This window comes from Balaenoptera ricei, chromosome 19 (assembly GCF_028023285.1).
Source record: "Balaenoptera ricei isolate mBalRic1 chromosome 19, mBalRic1.hap2, whole genome shotgun sequence".
Taxonomy (NCBI): domain Eukaryota; kingdom Metazoa; phylum Chordata; class Mammalia; order Artiodactyla; family Balaenopteridae; genus Balaenoptera; species Balaenoptera ricei.
Genome location: NC_082657.1, coordinates 60924772 through 60947459, shown reverse-complemented (window position 1 = coordinate 60947459; position 22688 = coordinate 60924772). Strand labels below are relative to the sequence as shown.

The 22688-nt window shown below is 53.8% G+C and overlaps 1 protein-coding gene across 4 annotated transcripts; it reads right to left on the bottom strand.

Annotated features, from left to right (window-relative positions):
- Window positions 1-1232: 1232 nt before the first annotated feature.
- Window positions 1233-22422, bottom strand: IRF8 (interferon regulatory factor 8). 4 transcript variants are annotated; one of them, XM_059904213.1, is made up of 9 exons: window positions 22368-22422; window positions 18617-18791; window positions 12913-13096; window positions 10369-10457; window positions 8922-9027; window positions 7789-7839; window positions 2986-3363; window positions 2213-2328; window positions 1233-1674 (listed from the first exon to the last, which is right to left on the bottom strand). In XM_059904213.1, exons 2-9 carry the CDS (start codon window positions 18788-18790, stop codon window positions 1498-1500), a joined length of 1275 nt encoding a protein of 424 aa, XP_059760196.1. In that variant the 5' UTR covers window position 18791; window positions 22368-22422; the 3' UTR covers window positions 1233-1497. The 4 variants fall into 4 exon arrangements, with proteins under 4 accessions (XP_059760196.1, XP_059760198.1, XP_059760197.1 ...); XM_059904215.1 differs by having other exon boundaries at window positions 7789-7836; XM_059904214.1 differs by lacking the exon at window positions 22368-22422 and adding an exon at window positions 18953-18986.
- Window positions 22423-22688: the final 266 nt, after the last annotated feature.

The window sequence follows — 22688 nt, the reverse complement described above, 5'->3', positions numbered from 1 at the left end:
AGATGCCACATACAAGTGATATCATACGGTAGTTGTCTTTCTCTAACTTCACTTAGTGTGATAATCTCTGGGTCCAGCTATGTTGCTGCAAATGGCATTATTTCATTCTTTTTTACGGCTGAGTAGTGTTCCAGTGTATGTATGTACCACACCTTCTTTGTCTATTCCTCTGTTGATGGACATTTAGGTCATTTCCACGTGTTGGCTACTGTGAGTAGTGCTGCTATGAACATAGGGGTGTATGTAGCTTTTCGAATTATAGTTTTGACTGGATATATGCCCAGGAGTGGGATTGCTGGATCATATGGTAATTCTATTTTTAGTTTTTTAAGGAACCTCCATACTGTTCTCCATAGTGGCTGCACCAATTTACATTCCTTGCAATTGGCAGTGTAGGAGGGTTCCCTTTTCTCCACACTGAGTGGGGTCATCTCTGACTGCAAGGAGTACTGGGGCTAGGGGACCAGCGTAGTGGTGAGAAGCTGACATATCTCACCCAGTGTTCCCCAATCGACTCCAGCTGCCCTCCCATGTTCCACATCGCTGGCCCACGAATGGGTTGACTGAATCAAAGCCACGATCAAAAAGCTGGTGCCATCCACAATTATTTTTTGAACTTGTGGTTTATAGCCTGCCCACTTTATAAAAAAAAAAAAAAAAAAAAAAAAAAGATTCAAGGCAGTTTACAATAGGACAATTAACTTAAAAAGGGCAATTAAAAGTACAAATATTTTAAAAACAGGTCAAAACCATTTAGAACGAAGAAGAGAGAGGTATGTCAGATGATTTAATTACAGAAATGAAAAAATAAATTTAGCTCTAGGCTTCCTGGCAACAAAGGCCCAAAAGGAAAGTTTTCATTGTCTGTCTGAAGATGAAAACACACCAGTTCACCTGGCAATGGAAATGCTCTCCTGGCACCAAATTCTAGGAAGACGGTGCGTTCTTCTAAAAACCCAAGAGTTTTGCTTTCACTTATTAAAGGAAGGCTGGTATCCAGGTGTCTTTAAATCTTATTAACATGCTTAAAAGAAGACACTTCACTGAATCAAGCATATGAAATCATAACTCTATAGCTCTAACCAAAGTTAAAAACAAAATTGATCTTCTACTCCAGATTTCTGTTCTGGAAACAGCTATTCGCTAATAAAATTGAACGCCAGGTCTTTGGAAATATCAAGTATCTCCAAATACTGAATGAATCATAGCAACTAATGGTAATTAGGGGAGAATGCAGGAAATAAATGTTTTAATCACAAGTTACAGTTACAGCCTCCAGAGCATTTGGTGCGAGTTTCGATGCTTACATCTGAACGGTAGAAGTGGGGCACAGCTCTCTTTCCCTGTCAAGTACTCAGAGGACGCCCTTACTAAATGAAGAGCAGGGGAAAGCCTTCCACCCCAGGTCAGAGGGATCCACATCCTTAAATAATTACGACAGTAATTGTAATAATGAAATTCTAGATGTGGGCGGGGCGGGGTGCCCGAGAGAGAGACTTAAACTGTGATCTGTTGGTTTTCTCTGAAAAAAGGTCTCTGGTGTGAGGCACAAATATCTGGAAACATGCGGAAGACCTGGTCTGGCGGGGGCTCCTCGGGAGCCTGCATCATGGAGCCGGCACCGCAGCTCTTCCCAGCCTCTTCCACCAGCTGTCGGACGTAGAGCTGCTCGATCTGGAGGGACATGCACCACAAGGTCAGAGATGGAGGTGGGGAGTGAGGTGGGCCTCTCTGATTACCCGGCTCCAGAGCCATCCATCAGAACCTCCAGGCCTCCAATGAATGAACGAGCAAGCAGTCTTCCTGCAAAGACTCCTATGTACACTCTCCCAGTAGCGCTCCAGTCTGGCGAGCCAGGGTCCAGAATTCCACCAATTAGAGTTCATTTCTTTGACTAGAGTTAAACAAGGGCTGGCAAAGCCCTAATCTGTCAACTTAGACCTTAAGACAACTGAACAGGGGGACTCTTTCTGAAAAGGAGGTTTTGAGTTTTAAAAAATGAACTAAGCAAAAGGAGTGGAAACAACGTGGACTGTGGGAGTCCTGGAACATGAGACGATAGTTCAGGGATGAAAAGAGTCTCCTTCCCACACCTGAAGCGCTCGTCCAGGCCTGCACACGGGTGGAGCCCCCCGGGCCCTGCTGCCTGGTCCCCAGCCAGACGTGCAGGCTGCAAGGTCTGGACGCGAGCCCTGAAGCCGCCAGTTCTCACCTGCACGAGAATGAGCTTGGAGCGCAAGGGGGTCATATCTGGAAACTCCTCTCCGAAGCACAGCACCACCCTGCTGTCGGGAAGCCGGCTCTGGCTGTTGTAGAACTGCTGCAGCTCTGGAGGGACACCAGCGCAGGGGAAGGTGTTTGCGAATCCTGGCCTTGCGACCCCCTTGGCCAGGTGGACTCGGGGCTTTCGCACCTGAGCTCGTCCCCCTTCACGGGGCCCCTTCTCCAGAAAGCCCCCGGGAGTTCTCTGGCCAGCAGCCTCAGGGGACCAGAGTGACTGATTTCACACGTCCCAACCTTCCAGGAGGAACTCCCGGGCGTGGGATCCTAGCCACACGCCTCCCAGGATGACGGCAGCCTCGGGCAGCGCTCCTGTGCGGGCGTGCACAAGGTCACTATCTCAGGACGGGGACACGGCTGCCCGGGGACCTCGCCAGGATGCGGATTCTGACCCCGCAGGCCCGAGCTGGGGCCTGAGACTCCGTGTCTGTAACCAGGGCCCGGGGACAGCCCACAACGACGTGGCAAGGCGCTAAGTTCCTTAGTCCTCCAACAGCTGCGCAAGGAAAGAACCGCATAGGCGCCCCCTCTGCGGGCACCCCCTCCAGACGCCGGGAGTCAGGCAGGGAGGGGCCTGGGTGGCTCCGGGAGAACGGGCAGGGCAGGGTTCAAACGCAGGGCCGCCCCGCTGCCCCCTGGCTGGGGCCTCTCCTCCGCGGGCCACCCCTGGACGCACAGGCGGGAGGGAGGCGGGTCGGGACTGACCTCGGAAGAACTGGCTGGTGTCGAAGACCTTGACCACCTCGTCGCGCTCCAGCTTGTTGGGGCCGCCCCTGCCCGCCGCGGCGTTGCCGCTGTAGAACACGCGGCCCTGGCACAGCCGCTTGACCAGCACGCCCTGCCGGCTGCTGTGCAGGAGGACGCCGCGCTCCAGGTGCCCGAACAGCTTCCGTGTCACCTGCCGCTGCCGCTCACTGGGGATGGCGTCGGCCGGCGGGAAGCGCACCAGCTCCAGGCCCTCGGGCCCACACAGCTTGCCGCCGGGCTGGCCCAGGGACAGGCGGCAGCCCTCGGGGCACGTGGTGGTGGTCTGGCCCACCAGCTTGCCCCCGTAGTAGAAGCTGATGACCATCTGGGAGAAGGCTGTGGGGAGACGGGGTCAGGTCAGGGGCTGCGGGAGAAGGGGCCCCGGTCCCTTCTGTGCCAACATGGCCGGAGCCTGCCTTTCTCCCAACGGGGGACGGCTTAGCCCTGGGACTCTTCGGCATTCTGGGCAAGTTCACGGTTTTTATAAGCATGACTAAATACACAGAATCACTAAGGAAGCCAATGATTCAAAATAGTAAAAACTGCTGGAGTGTCCTCCCTCCTTCTGGGGAGGGTCTCGTAACTGCTGTAATTTACAAGTCACGGTTGAGGGTAAACGATGTTGTGACAACTTAAATTCTTTTAGGAAAATAACTCCATCTCACAGGCCCTGCTCTACCACTATCTATCATGTATACAACATACAATTTATACTAGATGTATAAACAAACACATATATACACATGCACATATATGAATGTACGTATATATGTACACACGCAAACACACGCAGTACTGCCTACGTTCATAATGGAAAGAAATGCTAGATTTGATTTCCAGGTTAGTGAAAACAAAGATGTAATCTTTTTTCTGACAAATCCACAGTCGCCTTGGGGTTCCCTGAATTTCCAATTAAGAATCTCTCCAAAACCTTTCATCCAAACCTGTTCTCAGGAAGAAGTCTGAAAAGTACTCAAATTAAGGCAATGTTTCCCAAAATGTGCCACACATAAGATGCTTGGGGGGGGGGGGGGCGGGGGGAGACAGCATTAAATAAATGAAAAGATTATTCCATTTTCAATATTCTCTCCATCTCTGATCAAAGAAAGCCCTAGTTTGGTGCTGATGGACCCTTAATACGTAATTCTGACAACCTCCCTTTCAAACAAGGCAGAGCACTTGAGCCCCTGAGCCTTGGGTGGGGGTAATATAATGGCCAGAATTTCTGAACAGTGTGTCTGGTTTCCACTGACTTTGCTTTGGCCTCTGAGTGAGTTCCTACTTACAGCAAGTGGCATTGGTTCCACCTTTACAGGCAATGATAGATGGTCCCCATTTAAATTAAACTTAATTTTTTAAAAGTGAAACTTCGAGAAAAGTCAGACATTAATAATAGTCCAGGCGGTACCCAGGTACGAAAACCAACTGCGAAGGTGGGGCTCACGTGACTACTGTTTGTTTGGGAACCTCTAAACTAAGGTGGGAGTGAAGACAACAGGGAGTCCAGGGACACCCCCAGCGGGACCTGCATCTTAATACCTTAAGCTACAAGAAGTACACGCACTACCAACGAGCTTGGTGAGTTCAGGGCACCTTCCAAGTGCCCGAGACCCGCCGAGGGCTGCCTCTGGAGCCACACGGGCTGTGAGTGGCCCAACTCCATGGTGCCCCCGAGAGCTGTGCAGGGCCCCACCTGCCCCACCAGCCCCACCATCAGGGGCGGCCCTGCGAGCAGCCACCTGCCCGGCCGGGGTTAACGTGCCGCGCACTCCTGATTCCTCGGACCCTCCCACTGGGCTCCGCTCAAACAGCGAGACGCCCTGCTCCATTTTCTCCCACGTCGGAGTTCAGTGGTGTTCCCGAATCACGCGGGGTTGTGGGTTGGGGCTTCAGGTGGTCCAGTCCAACTCGTTTCCTTGACGTTTGGGGAAACTGAGGCCCGGGGGGGGCTCAGCGGCACCTGCATCCCAGCCCACGTCTCATCCCCCGCTCACCGCCCTCCCCACGTGCCGTGTCTGCGCCACCTAACGCTCCACGCTCCGCTCCCTACACTCCGGAGCAATTCTGACCTCTGTCCCAAATGAATGAAATGCTCCAGATTGACTCTGTCGCCGCTCTGCCCCGCCGCCCTGCCATCGCCCAGGCCTTATCTCATGCCAGCGCCTCTCGGCCGTGTGAACGGCCGCTGCACAGGCGCTCCAGACTGCCCAGGAGGGCTGGGAAGGCCTGAGCAAGGACACACGGCCGCTCCAGCCGCGCGGTGGAGGCCCCGGGGGGGAAGCGCCTCAGCCCGGCCACCGGCAACCCCGTCCTGCGCCCGGGTTAGCCGCTCGCCCACCGAGGACAGCCCTGCTGGGGGACAGTCTGACCACGGTGGCGCCTCAGCACAGATGCCAGGGGCACGGACTCTGGAGCCTGGCCACCTGGCGTGTGGCCCCAGCTGGGTGGCCCGGGCAGCGGCTCCACCACTCCGAGCCTCAGTCTCCCCATCAGCAAAGTGGAGACGATGGCCCCACCCCCGGGCAGCTGTGAGAACTGTGTGAGCTCGCATTTGTGCCCGGCGCGTGTAAGCACCGTGAAGGTGACGGTTAAATAAACTGGGATGACAGGACAAAAGACGAGCTGCGTAGATGAGAGCCCTGAAGTTGTGTCCCATCCCTGGTCTCACAGCCGTACCTGGTGCTGAGCCCAGTGGTTGGGATCCATTAGTATACTGAGTCCTCACAGCGACCCCCTTGAGATGGAGACTATTCACAATTACACCGTTTTCCAGGTAAGGAAACTGGGGCATAGACAAGTGAAGGCGCTCGCCCTGACGACGCGACTGCCAAGTTGGGGGCCTGGACCCAGCCCTCCCCAGCAGGCCAGCTCCATGCCTGCCACTCCTGCCACTCTGACAGTTCCAGACGATGCCCTTGAGCCTAGTCACTTCCACAACACAGTCGAGAACACGCTGGCGGCCTGAGGCGCGTGTGGGTCCGCCAGCACAGTGGGGTGCTGTCAACACGTGTCTGTTGCCAGCGTCTTACAGGGGATGTTTCACATAAAAATCCAGACCTCTGGTTTCTCTACAGTAAATGGGGAAAGCGAGGCTGGCTGGGTCTGCGGGTCCAAGGGCAGCGCAGTGGGCAAGGGGCTCCACTTTGCCACACTCCCTACCGCTCCCTGGCGCCTTTCACGTGTCCGCTTCACTCACTGCCTCCTGCCTGCAGGGTTAAGAACAGGGAACCCTTGACAGCTTATTCACCTAGTGGGGTGTGTGTGAACGGAACAGAGGGACCAAAGTCCACAACTTCTACGAGAACGTTTCAGGACTTTCTCGGCATGAGGCAGTGGCTGTGAGTCTCCTCACACGCTGGGTGCTGAGAAGCTCTGGAACAACCCAGGAAACTTCCTCCCTAAACTGTCTTTGCTCACCCAGATGCCGCAGCCCTGTGCCCAGCTACTCTTCTGCCCCCAGAAAGCATCAGTCAGCAGACTCCCCCGGCCACGGCCCCGTGACCCAGGCATAAACCGGTCTCAACAACAGGCTCGCACCAGATGCCTGGGTTTGAACCCTGCACCCCGCTTCCCAGCTGTGGGACCTCGGGCCAGCAATTTAACCTCAAAGCCTGTTTCCTCTTCTGTGAAGCCGGAGTTCTAACAGCCCCCAGCTCGCAGGGCTGCCGTGCAATGGATAAGAGCTCTGAGAACAGGAGGGTTGTTTTCTTTATAACCTTCTGGCCTGGGTGAGACCTGGCTCCACCCACCCCCCAAATATACCCATCCCGTGAGGGCCTTGGTCGAGACACTGCTCCCTGAGCCCCGTTTCCTCTGCTACACCAGGAGGCCTGAAGCCCGCAGCCCTAACGTCCTGTGGTCCATCTTGATGAGTCAAGCTGCTCGCTTCTCACAGAACTAGGCAGCTACTGGGGAAGACACCGCCTTCCTCTGCCCTGAAGATGCCACCAATGAGCCTGAATGTAAATTCCAGAATCCCCGGCAAAACTAGACAACCATGTGGCACAGGCCACCTCTGCCCGCAAGAGACAGGGGCACAGACAGAACGGACCAGCTCGGCGGCCCACAAGCTGCATGACCCAGGGTTTCTGAGCCTGTGCAGTGGGAACAGTAACGGCACCTGCCTAGAGGTGGTGCCGTAATGAGATGAGGCCATGAAAGTCTCAGCACGGATCCTGGCACCCAACCAGCACCATCTTCACCACCAGCACCACCACCGTCATCATCAACACCATCACCACTGTCGTCGTCATCATTGTTATTAGTAGCCTTATCGCTACAAGCTTGGGTGTGGGAGAGGGTATGTCAGTAAAGGAAACTGACCCCAGTAACACTGACCAATTACGTCCCTACCAGCAAGTTGTAACAATACCCCGTTAGAACCTCACGGCACCCTGCTGCGGTGGCTGTCACCACTGTCCCTACCTTACAGGGCAGGAGCCTTTAGTTCAGAATGGTTCAGCTCCTCCACCTGGGGTCGCACAGAGCGGGGCCTTGAGCGTGTCTGTGCCCATGCTCTTTCTCCTGCATAACTGCACCCAGAAAGAACTCTTTGGATCTGTCTGTTAGTTCAACCCAAAAAGAAGCTCAAGACCGCCACTTGCTCGCAAGCCAAACAGTGAGAAGGAGGAATCGGGCTCCCAACTTCCGACACCGGATCGCGCTCGTCCACAACCCTCGTGGGCCCCCACGGGTCCTGAGAGCTTTGTCTTCAAAGAGCTCGCCTGGCCCGCCCCCAGCCCGCCCCGCGCCCCTCCGTACCTGCGTGGTGCGCGTCGTAGGTGCTGTACCCTGGCACCAGCGGCAGGCCTGCTGGAGAGAGACAAAAGCAGCTTCAGACCCAGCCAGACCCCCAGCCGTGTGCGGGAACCCAGTCTCCTTAGGAGCCGCACGTGTGTGCTCCTGAGGCCCCGCCGCAGGCTTCCGCCGCGTTCAGGGTGTTCCCTCCCGGCACAGCGACCCTTGTTTCATAAAGCCAGACCTCAACCCAACCGGCGGGCAGGGGGCGGAGCCTTCCCCTGTGCTGTGGAATCTCTGATTGTGTGTCGGCGTGACACCACGGGGCCACACTTCCTTCCCGCCCCAGGGTCTGCTGCTGGAATACCCTGGACTGCGGCCCCGCACCCAGGCCTTGCCCCGGAGGGGAGCCCGGAGCCCAGCGAGTGTTCCCGGTCGCGTTGCCGCAGCAGAGGGATTCGGGGCGACATCGTCCCCCAGCAGCCTGGCCAACTGTGAGGCCGCTACCTCCCGGTCTCCCACAGGGGACGGTGGGGCAAAGAGGCGAGGGAGGAGGCAAAGACGCTCGTGCCCCAGGAGGGAGGGTTGTTTCAAGGGGCGGGGGCATCAGAAGCTAAGAAAAGGGCGAAGGCCTCGCTTGTCCTCACGACCCTGGGGGCAGGTCCTGGTGTCTCCATTTTATAGTCAAGTAAACTGAGGCTCGAATAAGATATGCAACTTCCTGGCACGGGATTCGAATCCAGGGCTCCGAGCTCTCCCCATCTCAGATGCCCTCGGCTATCCTTGGCTCTCAGGGGTCCTCATGTCACAAGACTGTCCTAACGGACCTACAAGCCCCGCTGCATCTTCCCTCTGGTCTCCCGCCCCTCCGTCCGCCCTTCCCAGGAGCACAGCGGGGCGCGCCACCGCCTACGGGAAGGACACTGTGCCTCCAGGGGACAGTGGCAAGTGGGGCGCAAAGGCGTGACTGGGCTGCGCCCTCGGGGCCGGAAGCCACGCCAGCTCTCTGGGCTCAGTCACCTTCAGGAAAATAGGGATCACGGTAGCCTCCCCGCCCACCCCGCCCCAAGCAGAAAGGAGTGAAGGCCGGTAGCCATGGGAACACCTCTGCCCCCCCCCCCCATCCCCCGCAGCGCGGGGGGGGCCCCCGCCCTCACCTGCGCTGGGCTGCTGCATCCACCAGTCTGGGAGGAGCTGACTCCTGCAGGCCTCGGGCGGGGAGGGGCTCCTTTTGACCATCCCCATGTAATCGTCCACGGGAGGCTGGGGCAGGGGCGAGAGAGGAGAGCGGTGCTGTCACTGGGCTTCCAGACTTAACTAAAACCACGTTGTCATCTCTATCGCACGAGATGAAGCAAAGTTTCACTCTGCATCTTCAAAGATCCAAGACAATAAATCCACCAGGCTGAGCGGTCAAACCACGAGACCGAATCACTAGCCTCGCGGGGCCCCTCATGTGTTTACTGGCCTTTTACATGGAAGTGCCTATTGCAAAACCGAATGGCCAGGTCACCCAGCTGCCCTAACGCCCTGGGGAAGCACATGGTGACCTTAGACACAGTCTCCCGCGCTCCAGCCAATCTCACTCCACGCGCCACGTCTAGACTTTCCATCTCTGACCCAGTCCTTAAAGGAGGCTGGCAAACCCAGTGAGAAAACGTTTGGAGACCTGCTCTCGCTGGGATCCTCACGTGCCAACGCAAGTATCTCTCTCAGCTGAGTTGGCTGGAAAGCCTTGTATGGAAAACGGGACATCACTGGAAAGAAATGAAGCCAGGAATTCACTGGGTCTGCTGCCAGAGCCCACCCAGAGACTTAACAGCTGCCATCTGCAGGAAAGCCAGACAGCCCAGAGGAGGCTACACCTTGTTATCTACATCCTCTCCCTCAAAGCACTCCAGAGGATTCTGTTAGTGCCATGTGAGTGTTGAGAAGAATCTGTATAGCACCCACACCCCCTTTTGCAAGGCTGTGCGGAATAATTTTAGCTCGGCAATGTCGGCCTTGCAACATGCACAAAAACATAGCTATGAAGCTAAAGGTAGCTAAAATTAGTATTCAAAAACGCACGTGTTTTGCCTAAGGAGACCCCATTAAGCCTTCACTTATAGCCTATGAACTATGAGCTTGTGTCCAATTCTAATAAGCCTGGTTGTATGGCTTTCCAACCCATCAAGGACTAAGAGCTGCATATTAGTAACCAGTGCGAGAGCTGTATGATAATCCGTATCATGACGACAACCCCAAGCAGCAAAGAACGTTTACTTTTTCACTACAGCCTGCCTAAAAAGGCAAGGGAATATATGGTGCCATTCAAAATGTTTAAAATATGACAAGTTTAGAGCTTGAGGGAACTTCACTGCTGCAGAGCAGGCAGCTCGGCCCCAGCCCTTGGGATGAAGGACAAGCTGTAAGCTGCAGGGGGCTGACCAGCGGTTCGAGGCTGGCCTCGCGAGGATGGCAGGTCCTCACGCCCCATCCCTGAGCGAGCGAGAGCCCGCGGCCCCGGATGCCTCGGCAGAGCATTCGGGATGGCGCTGCTCTCCACCGAACACGCGCAGCTTCTGTCGGGGCCGGACCTCTGGAAACGCTGCCGCCACTCACCTCCTTGATCAGCTCGTCGATTTCGGAGCGACCGCACTCCATCTCTGTGGCTTCACTAATGCAGCCGGGAGCCACCACGCCTAATTTGCCTACGGAAAACCGGACAAGCGCATGACAACCAGCACTGAGGCATCACAACCATCGTCAGGGCCACAGTCAGTGCTTTTTCTTAAGGCTAGGCTGAAGGAAACAGAAGCCAATGTGCGTCTTCATTGGTTTGGGAAAGGCCTAGAAACCTTTTTCCCGCGCTGCTTCAGTCATCTGGTCAGCAGGCACAAGAGAAGTCGGCTGCTGCTGTGTCCAGCACTCAGAGGACCAAGGCAGCACTTTGGTATCTTCCTTCTATTTGCTGAGATCTAAGATGAACTCAAATCAGATCTACTCTACAACCAACAGAGGTTAGAGTTACAAGCTAGGGCATCTGACACGCAAAGATTTCCTGACAAAATGTGTTTGCAGGTTGGAGTCTTTTTTTTAAAGTTAATGGGCAGGAAATCTCATTTTGGCCTTTCCCAATAGACATGTGTGCATCTGTGCACGCACGTGGCGCACCATAAAGGCTCGCGGATGCCCAGGCTGGAACCCGCCTGCGGCAGGAACCGTCTAAAGGCACACGAGCGTTCCCACGACAAGCACTCTGGACTGGCTAGTTTCTTCCCCCCTCTCAGGCCTCTTCCCCAGCCAGAAACTCACCTCATTACATTTATCCATGTGAGATGTATTATGACCAACAAACACTCGTTTGCTGGAATTCATCGGTCCCAATCATCTGTAGAATTGACCCACTGTTTCATCCGGACTGAATATTGATTTGATTTTGATTTGAAAAAATCACTCAGAAGCTGCTGATGGGGGCAGCGGGGGGCAGGTGGGGCACCCCCAGAGTAGCCAGCAAACCACTGAGGTACAGAGGAGAGTGCGCCCACCTAGACATTATGCAAATGCGAGGCTTCTCTGCCCCCTGAGAACCGCTGCTTCTGTAACATCCACCCCTGCAGGTGATACAGGCTGCGCTCCGAGCTATAAACAAGCCAGGGTAACCTGCCCGTTCAAGCTTGGCTGACCCTGTGGGTGGGAGGGTTAAGAGAAACTTCTCTATTCCTTCAAGTCACAATTTATTATACTTTGTGATGATGAAAAATTTATCCAAAACTGGAAGTCAGACGGCAGTAGAGCACCCCAGAGTATTAGCTAAGAGGTGTCCCCCTCAGGGCCATCTGATTCTCCACGGGGAAGGTCAGTTTGTTTGACTTCCTACTGATTATCCATTAGGGTTCAGACTCAGTAGAGTTAGGTATTAATTCACAGACAACTAAGCTACAAATGATCACTAGAGAAGATCACCCCCAAGCATGGTTGTGTTGCCCGGGCAGGACACTCACAGGTTCGGCTCAGCCTTCTGCCTTTCACTGACCGTGCGCACCTGCGTTGCATGTTCTGTGAAGCAATCTTAGACGACGGCACGCTGGTGCCCTCGTTAATGAGTTAGACTACTCTCCGACCCAGGCTCACCATTTATTTCTGAGAGTCACGATTTTAACTTTTTAAAAATTACGTACCAACATTTTCAACCTCCCTGCAGTGGGAAGAGCCCCCTCAGAAACTCAGAATTCCTGCCCAGCCCTAGGCAGTTTTCAAGGGTTCTACTTTCTTCCCAGCATTACTGGACGACTGACTAAGCGGCCATGGAGGAAAGGATGCTGTGCCAAGATTCTAACTGCTACATCAAACGGCTAAGAAAGTCAACCTGCTGAAAGAATGTTTTTAACTAGGGGTGGTAATTAGGTTTCATCTCCTGGGCCAGCTCTAATCTGTAGCAGCCGCAGAGCACAGCACTTTGAAAACGCCTGAGGCCAGATTTGAGCTCAACACATCCTGATCGATTAGTGAAGTCTGACCAGAGCAGAGTGTGGACATTAGGGCGGGGGCGATGTGAGGCAGGTTTTTGCTATTCTGCTTTAATCTCCTCACAACTGCTTTCCTGGGATTTTACAGCGGGAGGAGACTTCAGGAATGATCACATCTGGGGGTTCCCAAACAACGGCCAGGATCTAGTATCTAGAAGCATATCCGATCTCCAGCAATGAAGCCAACAGCGCGCCATCTGCAAGTTCATTCAAGAACTCTGCCCTCAACCCCTATCAGCCATCCCTTCTTTGTCCGCCTTATTTTCTCCTGGCCTGCTCTGCAAGCTGCTAGAAAACAAAAGGAATCCCTCATCGGCACTGTTCGGGGAGCCTTGCTCCCGTCCAAGCCCGTTGCTGCGCCCCAGAGAGGCCCCAGCGCTCGCTCCTGGTCCAACAGGCAGCGAGCGGCAGTGCCAGCTGCCACCCCGTCTCCCGCCCCTTCCTCCCGTCCGCTGCCTCTCAACTGGAAGCTGCCACAGTCAGCAGATGGTGGGTGAGGTCAGCGGAAGGAGACCTCAACCTCTGCTGACGTAAAGGAGAGAACTATCTGTTTAGCTGGACCCCGTGGGCGGCGACTCGAACCCCAGACCCAGGCGGCCTCCGTTGGGCCAAGTGCCCATAAAGAAAGGATACTTACATTTTTGCTCCTCCTCGGGGACGATTCGGTAAACTTTATACGGTTCAGAAATGTCCAGCTGGGACCGGTCTGTCACTTCCTCAAAATCCGGGCTCTTGTTCAAAGCACAGCGTAACCTCGTCTTCCATGTGGCCGGCTCGGCCTTGTCCCCTTCCTTAAACTTCCCTTTAAAAACGGCCCAGGCCTGAAGGAAGAGAAGAAAACCCATGAAGTACCCAGCTGGCCCCGGGACCACACACACCCAGGGCCACGGGCAGGACCTGCTCTGCTGGCCCTCCTGAAGGTCCTCAGTCCAGGATTTCAGGGCTCAGAGACCCCAAGCAGACCACTTCCTCTGACAGAAGTGAAAAGACCCAGGTCGGGGGGAGGGCGTTCCGGAACTCGAACCCAGGCCCAAGGACGGACGGACACACACACACACACACACACACACACACACACGTATCTTGGTTCTGCCCCCTGCTCGGACCCAGGCCCAAGGACGGAGGGACACACACACACACACACACACACACACACACACACACGTACGTATCTTGGCTCTGCCCCCTGCAAATCCTCCCCTGGACCAGAGGGCCGGGAGGAGCCCGAGGTCAAGTAGCACAAAGAGGAAGCTTCACATGGTTTCACTAGAATGTTCAAAACAAAGAGCAATTTGTTGCCTTTTCAAATCAACCTCTAGCTAAAATTTAGCGTGAAAAGGGAACATTTGCAAAAAAGTCTGATTGCGGTCATCCACTGCCCTGCTACTTTTAACAGCAATTTTGTTTTGCATTTTGGCATTTATTCTAACCTTCCCCACCCCCTTCTCCCCTACCGCTCCCCAGGGTACTGTTTAAAATGCAAAGAAATGTTTTCCCTCTCTGTGGGTTTTTTTACAGCTCCATTTTCTGACCTCTCCAAACCTTAGAATCTGAACTAGGACCAGAAATTCAAAGCTGGAAACTTTTAAGTCAAAATGTAAAATGGGGCAGTATTTAAAAAAAAAAAAATTAAAAACGTGGATGGGCACAGTTTTTAGATTTCAAAATTGGAATACAGACACACCAATCAGGAGGTCACTACTGTCAGGTGAAAATAACGTTTGGTGTCAGGCAAAATCAGACATGTCTTCCAGCCTAAAATAATAGGAGATCTGGAGGGAATTCTCAACCCTCACCCGGGAAAATGAAATTCTAAGAGCTGACTTTCCCAAGGTGACCCAGTCTGGGATTAAAAACCAGCTGTTCCGACTTCCAACCCAAGGAATTTCTACTTCAGCAAGCAGCAGGCAGGTGTTCCCAAGCTTAACGCATGTACTGATCCCCTGGGAAGCTCGTTAAGATAGGGATTCCTGGGCCCTGCCCCTCAAGAGTCTCCTTGGGTACCTGTGGGTTAGGTCTGGGAACCCGTATCTTTAGCCAACATCCCAGTGATTCTGACTTAGGTGGCCAGGAACTCCATAACACCTTGAGTCAGATTCCCATTTAAAATAGTTCTGGTAGGGCTTCCCTGGTGGTGCAGTGGTTAAGAATCCACCTACCAATGCAGGGGACACAGGTTCGAGCCCTGGTCCGGGAAGATCCCACATGCCGCAGAGCAACTAAGCCCGTGCTCCACAGCTACTGAGCCTGCGCTCTAGAGCCCGTGCTCCACAGCTACTGAGCCTGAGCTCTAGAGCCCGTGAGCCACAACTACTGAAGCCCGCATGCCACAACTACTGAAGCCCACGTGCCTAGAGCCTGTGCTCCGCAACAAGAGAAGCCACCGCAACGAGAAGCCCACGCACCGCAACGAAGAGTAGCCCCCGCTCGCCTCAACTAGAGAAAGGCCGCGCGCAGCAACGAAGACCCAACGCAGCCAAATAAATAAATAAAATTTATAAAATCGGCCTGGCTTGTTCCCCTGATGTAAGACAAGTTCAGTGCCTGTAGCATCCCCTCTCCCCGCTGTGACACCCAGAACATCTCCAGACACTACCAAGTGTCCCCTAAGGAAGTACTATCATGACTCACACACACCCTCATTTGAGAACCACTGAGCTGGTAATCCGCGTTACCAATGGGCCTGGAAGAGCGTGGATTTGGGGGCCATGTTAGACCAGCTGGGGTGTATCCAGAGCTGCACAGCCCACGGGGCACTGCCGTGGGCACCCGTCCATTCAAAGCTCACACTCACCCCATCAGGAAAGCCAGATCCAAAGAGCAAAGCAGGGCCCCGCAGTCAGGACGTGCACCGGGCTGCATCGGGCGCCCCACCGCCAGCCTGCCCTGAGCCCTTGCAGGGCTCTCTGGCCAGCTCGCAAGTACCAGCTTACCTGGGTGATCTCTCAGGACTCTTCAAGAGCAAATGCTAGACAGAACAGAGTGATCTGAGGCCATCAGCAGCCACGCAGCGGCTCAGAATACACCGGAACCTACGTCTCCCCTGCCCGTGTGCTGCTCTGCGCTCGTCAGCAGCCAGCGTTAAACCCGGGACCACCGGCTCTTCCCCATTTAACATTATTGACTCATAGAGAACAGATTTGTGGTTGCCAAGGGGGAGGGATGATTGGGAGTTTGGGATTAGCAGATGCAAACTATTAAATACAGAATGGATAAGGAACAAGGCCCTACTGTAGAGCACAGGGAACTATATTCAATTTCCTGTGATAAACCAGAATGGAAAAGAATATAAAAATATATGTATAACTGAGTCACTTTGCTGTGCAGCAGAAATTAACACAACATTGTAAGTCAACTACACTTCAATAAAATTTAAAAACAATAGAAAACAAAAAACATTACTGTCTCATTTTGTGCTTTAAAAGTCAAATGTGATTTTTTTCCTCGAAGGCCTAGTGAATTTGAAATATCTGCTACTAAGTAAGTTCTAATTTATTCAGACCTGTCACAAAGCCTGGTCAATGGCAGAACAATTAACGAGTCATAACCCTCAGTTAACTAGATCTTCCCCCTCAACTTTATGAAAAGGAGGCAAAATACTTTTTTAAGAATAAATATGAGCTGATATCAGGGCCTCATCAGTACAGTCAGGGATAATACAAAATGAACTAATGTCTTTTTCAATCTCCCGTCTCTGGTCCGCACCACGAAGCTGACCTCACAATGACACCTGCAGACAATGAAGGATTCTCTGGTATAAGTGGCTTCTTACGATCCCTGACTAAGGCAGGAAAGCAGGCTCATTTTTTTTTTTTCTCTCTTAACTCATAAATTTTTGAAAGGTTTTCTTTGAATGTTTGAAACAAAAGGTTCTCTACTTAAACAGAAAATCCTCAAGATGGCTCAAGGCCTGACTGTTGGCTTCTTCCAACAGCAGAGCTCTGTTGGTGGACATGGCAGAGACGTGCCCCTTGGTGGATGGAAGTGAGCACCACGTGGGGACGGGCCAGACGGGTCCTTCCACCATGTGCGTGTCCAGCAGCCCAGGCTGTCGCCCTTCGGGTGGCCGCCCAGCTCTGGGTGGGCGCCCGGTCTCCCTCCCGCCCCCATTCCTGCCGAGATTGTAGACTCATTTCAGATTGCCACACTGAGGGACTGCGTAATCAACGGAAACATTGGGAATCTTGCACATTTTTCTCAACGCTGTTGAAACGGCCATGAAGAACATTGCATAAGCTGTATAAATCTGGGGCTCTATTTCATTACCCCCCAGAGCAGAGCGGGAGCAGGGTGAATGGAGAGGCCTGCATCTCCGCCGGCAAGCCACAAGCGGGGCCGTGCAGCCACTGGTCCCGCCCCCAGCCCCCTCCTGAAGCAGTTTTACTGATGGTCAGCCTCCAACTGTGCCCTCAGCACCCCCACGCCTCCGCTTCAATCTGTTCATCCTGGCCACGGTCCGCTCCTAGCAGGGTTCTCAGTGGGGAGGGGGCATCTGGCAACGTCAGGGGCATTTCTGGTTGTCACAGTGGGGCAGAGGGTGCTACCGGCATCTAGAAGGTCAAGGCCAGGATGACGCTAACATCCTCTGAGGTGCACAAGACGGAGCCACACAAGGAACAATCTGGCCCCAGGTGGCGGAGCCCTGGCTTACAGCCATCTGTGATCTAGAATTCCCAATCGACTGGCTGCACCTTGGGCAATATTAAAATTTAGATGGAGCCATTCCCAAGAGAAATTCACTGTGATGCCAAAGGCAAAAAGCTTCTCCAAGAGAGGAATCCACGATGCCACCAAGGAGGAGAAAGGAGGCATGAGCAGTGCCCAGGCTCCCGACCTGGGGTCCCTGAAGGGAAGAAACCTGCCGGATGGAGGTCCAGGCCACGAGGGCCCCCTTGAAGGTGAGCGCAGAACGTCCGCACGCGCCCACTTTTCTTGGAGGGGCAGGCAACTGGCATCAGATTGTCAAAGAGCTCTGTGACCCGGGTTACACAGTAACAGAAGTGCTAAGACGTGCAGCCCCCCTGCAAACACCAGGCAGAGACGTGAAGGACTGAAATGCCTCATGAGCCAGCTTTGACCTATCAGTGCTCTGCTCCGGGGCCAAGGTACAATCTCTGTCATTTTGGTTGTGTCGGGGACAGTCATCCCGGCTAAGGGTCCAGTGCTGCGCTGGGGTCCTGCAGGCCTTTGCTCCCCTCACTCATGCGCGCCTGGGGTCTGGCTCTGCCCGCCCCCCACCCTGCTCAGCCTCCTGGCTCCTCCCCACACTCACTCACTCTCCCCTCCCCGGACTCTGGCCCCCAAATGCCCACACAACAAGCACATATGGCAGCAGTTTGCAACCCAGATTCTGAGTCGGATCACCTCTGACATGTCTGTTTGCAAACATGGAGGCCTGGGCTCACCTTGGACCTAGGGCTCCAAATCTCCCAAGGGGTGGAGCCCACACTTCTGTGGCCCTGATGACCGACAGGGGATCCTGATGAGCCGGCTGGGCTGCAGAGCTGGGATGCCCTAGCTCTTCTGCCTGAATCTAGGTGATGGGTACGGCTAGGGGTTGGGAGCCTGGGCTCACGGCTGGGATGCCTGGGTTCAAACACTGCCTCCACCATCCAAGAGCTGGGAGATCTTGGACAAGTCACTTCTCCTCTTGGAGCCTCTACAGAACAAGGACAGGAACGGCACCTACTGCATAGGACTGTGTGGGAGGAAAACAAATAAAACACGTGGGCCTGGGCCTAGCACAGAGCAAACTCTCAGTCAGCGCCGCTGTCTCAGTGCACGTGGTGGAACTACACAGCAGCTCGCTCCATGCTTGGGGTACTGATGATACTCAAGGGAAGTGGGCTAGTTTTAGACACCGGCTGCAGGTTCAGGACACCCACATGACCTGGCCCCAGAAGTCATGACAGATGGTGTCTCTCTCATCTGAGCTGACCCTCCACTGCCAAGCAGAAGTAGCAACTCTGAAAGAATGAAGAATTAAACCTTTCCTAGAATTCTAAATGGAATTTAGGGGGCAGCCCGGGGGAAAAGGTCTCAGTCTAAAAGAAGTATTTTCTCTCTGTGTTTGCCAGTCCTCATGCAAAAGAAATGGTAGCGCAAGGGAAGAAAGTGCCCTCGGTTTCCCTCATCGGAAAATGCCAACAATATACAACTAACCTGGAATGGGGTTAAATCGTATAACAGGTGTAAAATCACCTACTATATTTTTTGAGACACATTCGGCACTCATTTGTTTTAAGAAAAATTGGATTAACTTTCAAGCAAATAAGAAAGACAGCAATCACTCCACAGCTCCCCCAGGAGCTCACGAGGTGGCAGGGAGGCCAAGCCACTACCTTGAAGATGGAGGCGTCCACTTCCTGGTTGTAATCCTGTTTGCCAGCGTGTTTCCAAGGGATCCGGAACATGCTCTTCTCGTCGTTCTCCCAGATCAGCCCTGGGTACATGGTGCTATCGATCTGCTCAATCAGCCACTGCCGCAGCCGCCGGCCGCCGTTGCGGTCACACATCCTTGGAAAGAGAAAACATAGCCTGTGCAATTACAAACACTGTCTAATTACTCACAGCACCCCAGGTACTCAACAGCCAAGAACTGCTAACAGGAAAATCAGAGGATCACAACACAGGTGCCGGCTTGGGGGAAACCCACGGATCCAGGAACTCTGGGCCACCTGCTGTGAGAAGACAATGCCGGCTTCCAGGACCTCCAACCCTGAATGGAAACTGAAAGCTCACTGGGAAATCTGCAGCTGTGCGTCAGAGATGTGGCCCCAACTAAGGCTCTGGCTGTGCTCTTTCCAGCTTTCACCCCCTGTTCTGTTTCACGCAAACACAGCCGCATCTGAGAGCGTCACTCATCGTTCCATTTTTAGCAGGAGATGGGGGAAATCACTTTCACCTTTTCAGGTGCCCTCAATGAGCAGTCGATCGCTCTGAGAGCCAATTCCATGACTTAATGCCCCACTGGACCAGCATGCGTGAGCAAATATGACATTTGTGCTCTCCGAGAAACAAGAAATCCTCAAGGCTATCCCTTCTAGATTGCCCCTTCACAGCTGCTTTGGGAATGGGACCAAGCTGGGGTCCCATTCAAGTCTCACCATCTCTCAGCCGGGTGAGCCTGGATCGTCATTTAACCTCGGAGTGGCAGCTACGCTGGCTGACACACCAAGATAACTGCAGATACCGGGCGTTGTCATGGTGAGGACTCAGACCACACATATAGAGCACCTCACACACTGCCTGGACCTGAGAAGATTCTCTTTCAATAGCACATGTTGTTACTACTGTCCCAACTTGCCTCCTCAGGAACTCTTATGACTGACCAACTGGGAGATAGAGGACAAGAGTGAGGAAAACAACTGCAGTGACAGAACAGAGCAAAGCTAGCCTCTCCCAGAATGCACCAGAATCTGGGGGCCTCACCACCCCGGGCGCCCAAAGACACCCTTGGGAAGAACATTCTAGCCAGAGCAGACAGCTTTCCCAACAGCACAGAGAAAGAGAGCACGACCGTACCGTATCGACTCACAGCCCACGTTTACAAGAACAGGGTGGAAATCCCCTAGGCGGTTGGACAGACGCCCACCCAAAAAAAACCAGCATTTCAATTCTTCCGATTAAAATGTGACCTCTTCGGGCCAACAAATTTGAAACAATCAGCAGTGACAAGACATAACATCCCTAAGAACATGGTCACATCCAGAGCCATCCTGGTCCATAAAGCAAAAAGTGTGTGTGTGCTTTGGACACTCCAGCCACCCCGCAGATGGCTATGCGGTCAGAGAAGGGGTCCAGGTCCCAGGTAGGAGGAGGTGAGGGCCCATGAGCGCCACCTGTAACTTTTTCATCCAATTAACTCCAGTTGCCCGTTTGTGGATTCAAAAGGAGTGAAGCGTGTGAAATGGGAACCGGACTTCGATTTGGAAACTGTAGACCCCAGCGAAGGCTTTTCTCTAACTAGACCTTGGGAAAGTCACTTGACCATCTCTCTGAGGCTCTCCTCATCGGCAAAGTGCATGGATCTCAAAGTCCCAGAATTTGAAAACAGTCCCTCGTGTTTATAAACTGGAAGGGACAGGTTTGGGAGGGACACCTGGTGAGAGAGATGAAACGACACCACCACGCACCCCAGAAAATAACTTAGCAGGGCAGAGATTCCCACAGGGCTTTCCTGGAGGAAAGATGGAGCATCTCCCCTCACCTGAGGAAGGAGCTGTGTGGAGGAGGGCCAAAGGGACCGGAACACAAAAGAAGGCTGGTGTCTGCGGATCTGTCGATTAAATGAAATGTTCCCGCTTGTTAGCATTTTGCTCACCCCCTTAGTACAAAGTTCATAAACTGGAGTCCATGCTCCAGGAGCCTCCTGAAATAAAAAGCAAAGTTTTGTTTGTACGGGCATTTTGCTAGAAAGCGGGTCAACACCTTCTCATCAGGATTTCTAATGGATTCATAACCCCCAAACTGTTAAGGACGAATCTTGTGGTGATTTATAAGAAAAAGAAAAGAAAAAAAAAAAAAAAAAAGTAAGAGAATGGCATTGAGAGGAAGAGTGAGTCACAGAACATGAAAATATTCTAGAAATCATCTAATCCAGCCCCCGCTTCGTTCAAAAGACAAAAATCTGAGGCCCAGAGAGGCATCCCGACCCCCAAGGCCCCCAGCAGGATCTCATTTTACTCACCCTGCAGAGAAAAGCCACGGTTAAGTGAGAGGATCTCAGCATATGGACAGCTCACCTAAATTGTCACCGAAAGCCCCCCTCCAAGATTCTAAGTGGCGTTAAAAGCCTAAGATTCTTTTACAGTGTGATCCATAACAATTTACTAAACACTAACAAAATTCCACCAAATACAGAGCCAGGGAACGTTTATAAGCCCAGTCACATGTTTAAAACTTCCTCTTCCTCGATTTTTAGGTAATAATTCTCTTTATGGCCAAGTCCTATCTGGAGCTAATCTGCATCCCTATAAATCAGCCGGGGATCAGGCTTCCCAGGCAGGAGGTGATAAGAGGCTGCCCTGGGCCCACCCAACCCGGATTCCAGGAAGGGCCTGACAGGTGGTGCAGGTGCAGGACTCACCTTCCCCACGTCTCTCAGGGCGCCTGGTCATTTGCCCTGGACACCCATAAGACCAAAAGCACAAAAGCCATGTCTCCTCCTGGTCCCAATCTTGCTGAAATACCTAAACCTCTCCCAATTCGCTGGAGAGGAAACTGCCATAATCCAAAAAGACTGTCATTTAAGGGCTGGCTCCTAACTTGGCTTTCAAAAAAAGTGGGTTACATCCCGCATACGTTGGGGGGTAGTTTAAACTCTGGAAAATCCAGTCTCTAGTTTCCATTCACAAAGCACTTCACCGCCCCTCTGGGTAAGGAGCACACCTCACCTTAGAAAAGTCTGCCCTTTGCCCTGGGGCTCATGTTACACCAAAATGCTCTTTTAGCTGTGAGCCCTAAGCAGACTTTCTTGCCAGGAACGACCGGGCTATTATGGAAACAAAAGACCTCCAACCGCACTCAGAAGTCTTACTTGTCATCGATCAGAATTAAAAAATCCAGCCCGCCCCGTCACAATCTAACCCCACCAGCGCGGCTGTACAAGGGGCAGTTTCACGGTTATGACTCCAGCCCTGTTCCAAGAGTAGGATTTGAGCAGGAAAGGAGAAGGTCTTACAACAAGGGGGTCAATATTTCCCTGCATTGTACGGGCCATTCTACAGTTTTCCATGCCAACCAGATTTTAAGAAAAACGAGATTATTTTAAAGCAACAGCCAATCTCTGGGAGCAGCCGCACCTGGATGCTCGGTTCGGATTCAGGAGAAAACGAGGACAGAGAAAGCAGACCAAGACTGCACAGCCGCTGCCTCCACGCCAGCCGACGTCCGCGCCCCCGGCCCGGGCTCCCAGCCCGCCGCCTACCTGCGCCGCCTCCCGCCGTCCGTGCCCCAGGCCCCGGGCCCACCTGCGCCTCCCGCCGCCGCCCGCGCCCCAGGCCGACCTGCGCCGCCGCCCGCCGCCTGCGCCCCAGGCCCAGGACCCCCAGGCCGCCGCCCGCGCCCCCGGTGCTCCAGCCCGCCGCCCACCTGCGCCGCCGCCAGCCGTCGGCCGCCGCCCGCGTTCCCACGCCCGCCGCCGAGCTCCGGAGATGCGCCGCGGCCCCGGGCGCCCGCGCTAATTTAAGGCCGGGGGCGGGCCCGGCGCGCAGAGCGACGGCCGTGCCGGCCAATAGGTGCGGAAAGGCGGGAGGGGCCGCCCAATGGGAGCGGCGCGCCTGGCCCGCCTTCTTCGAAGCACTCGGCTTTCCGAGAAATCACTTTGCTCGGAGGCGTCGGCGGCCGAACGGTCCGCGAGTCTTCCGGGGTCCGCTCCGGGGTCCCGGGAGTGTCCGCAGGAATTCCCGAGGG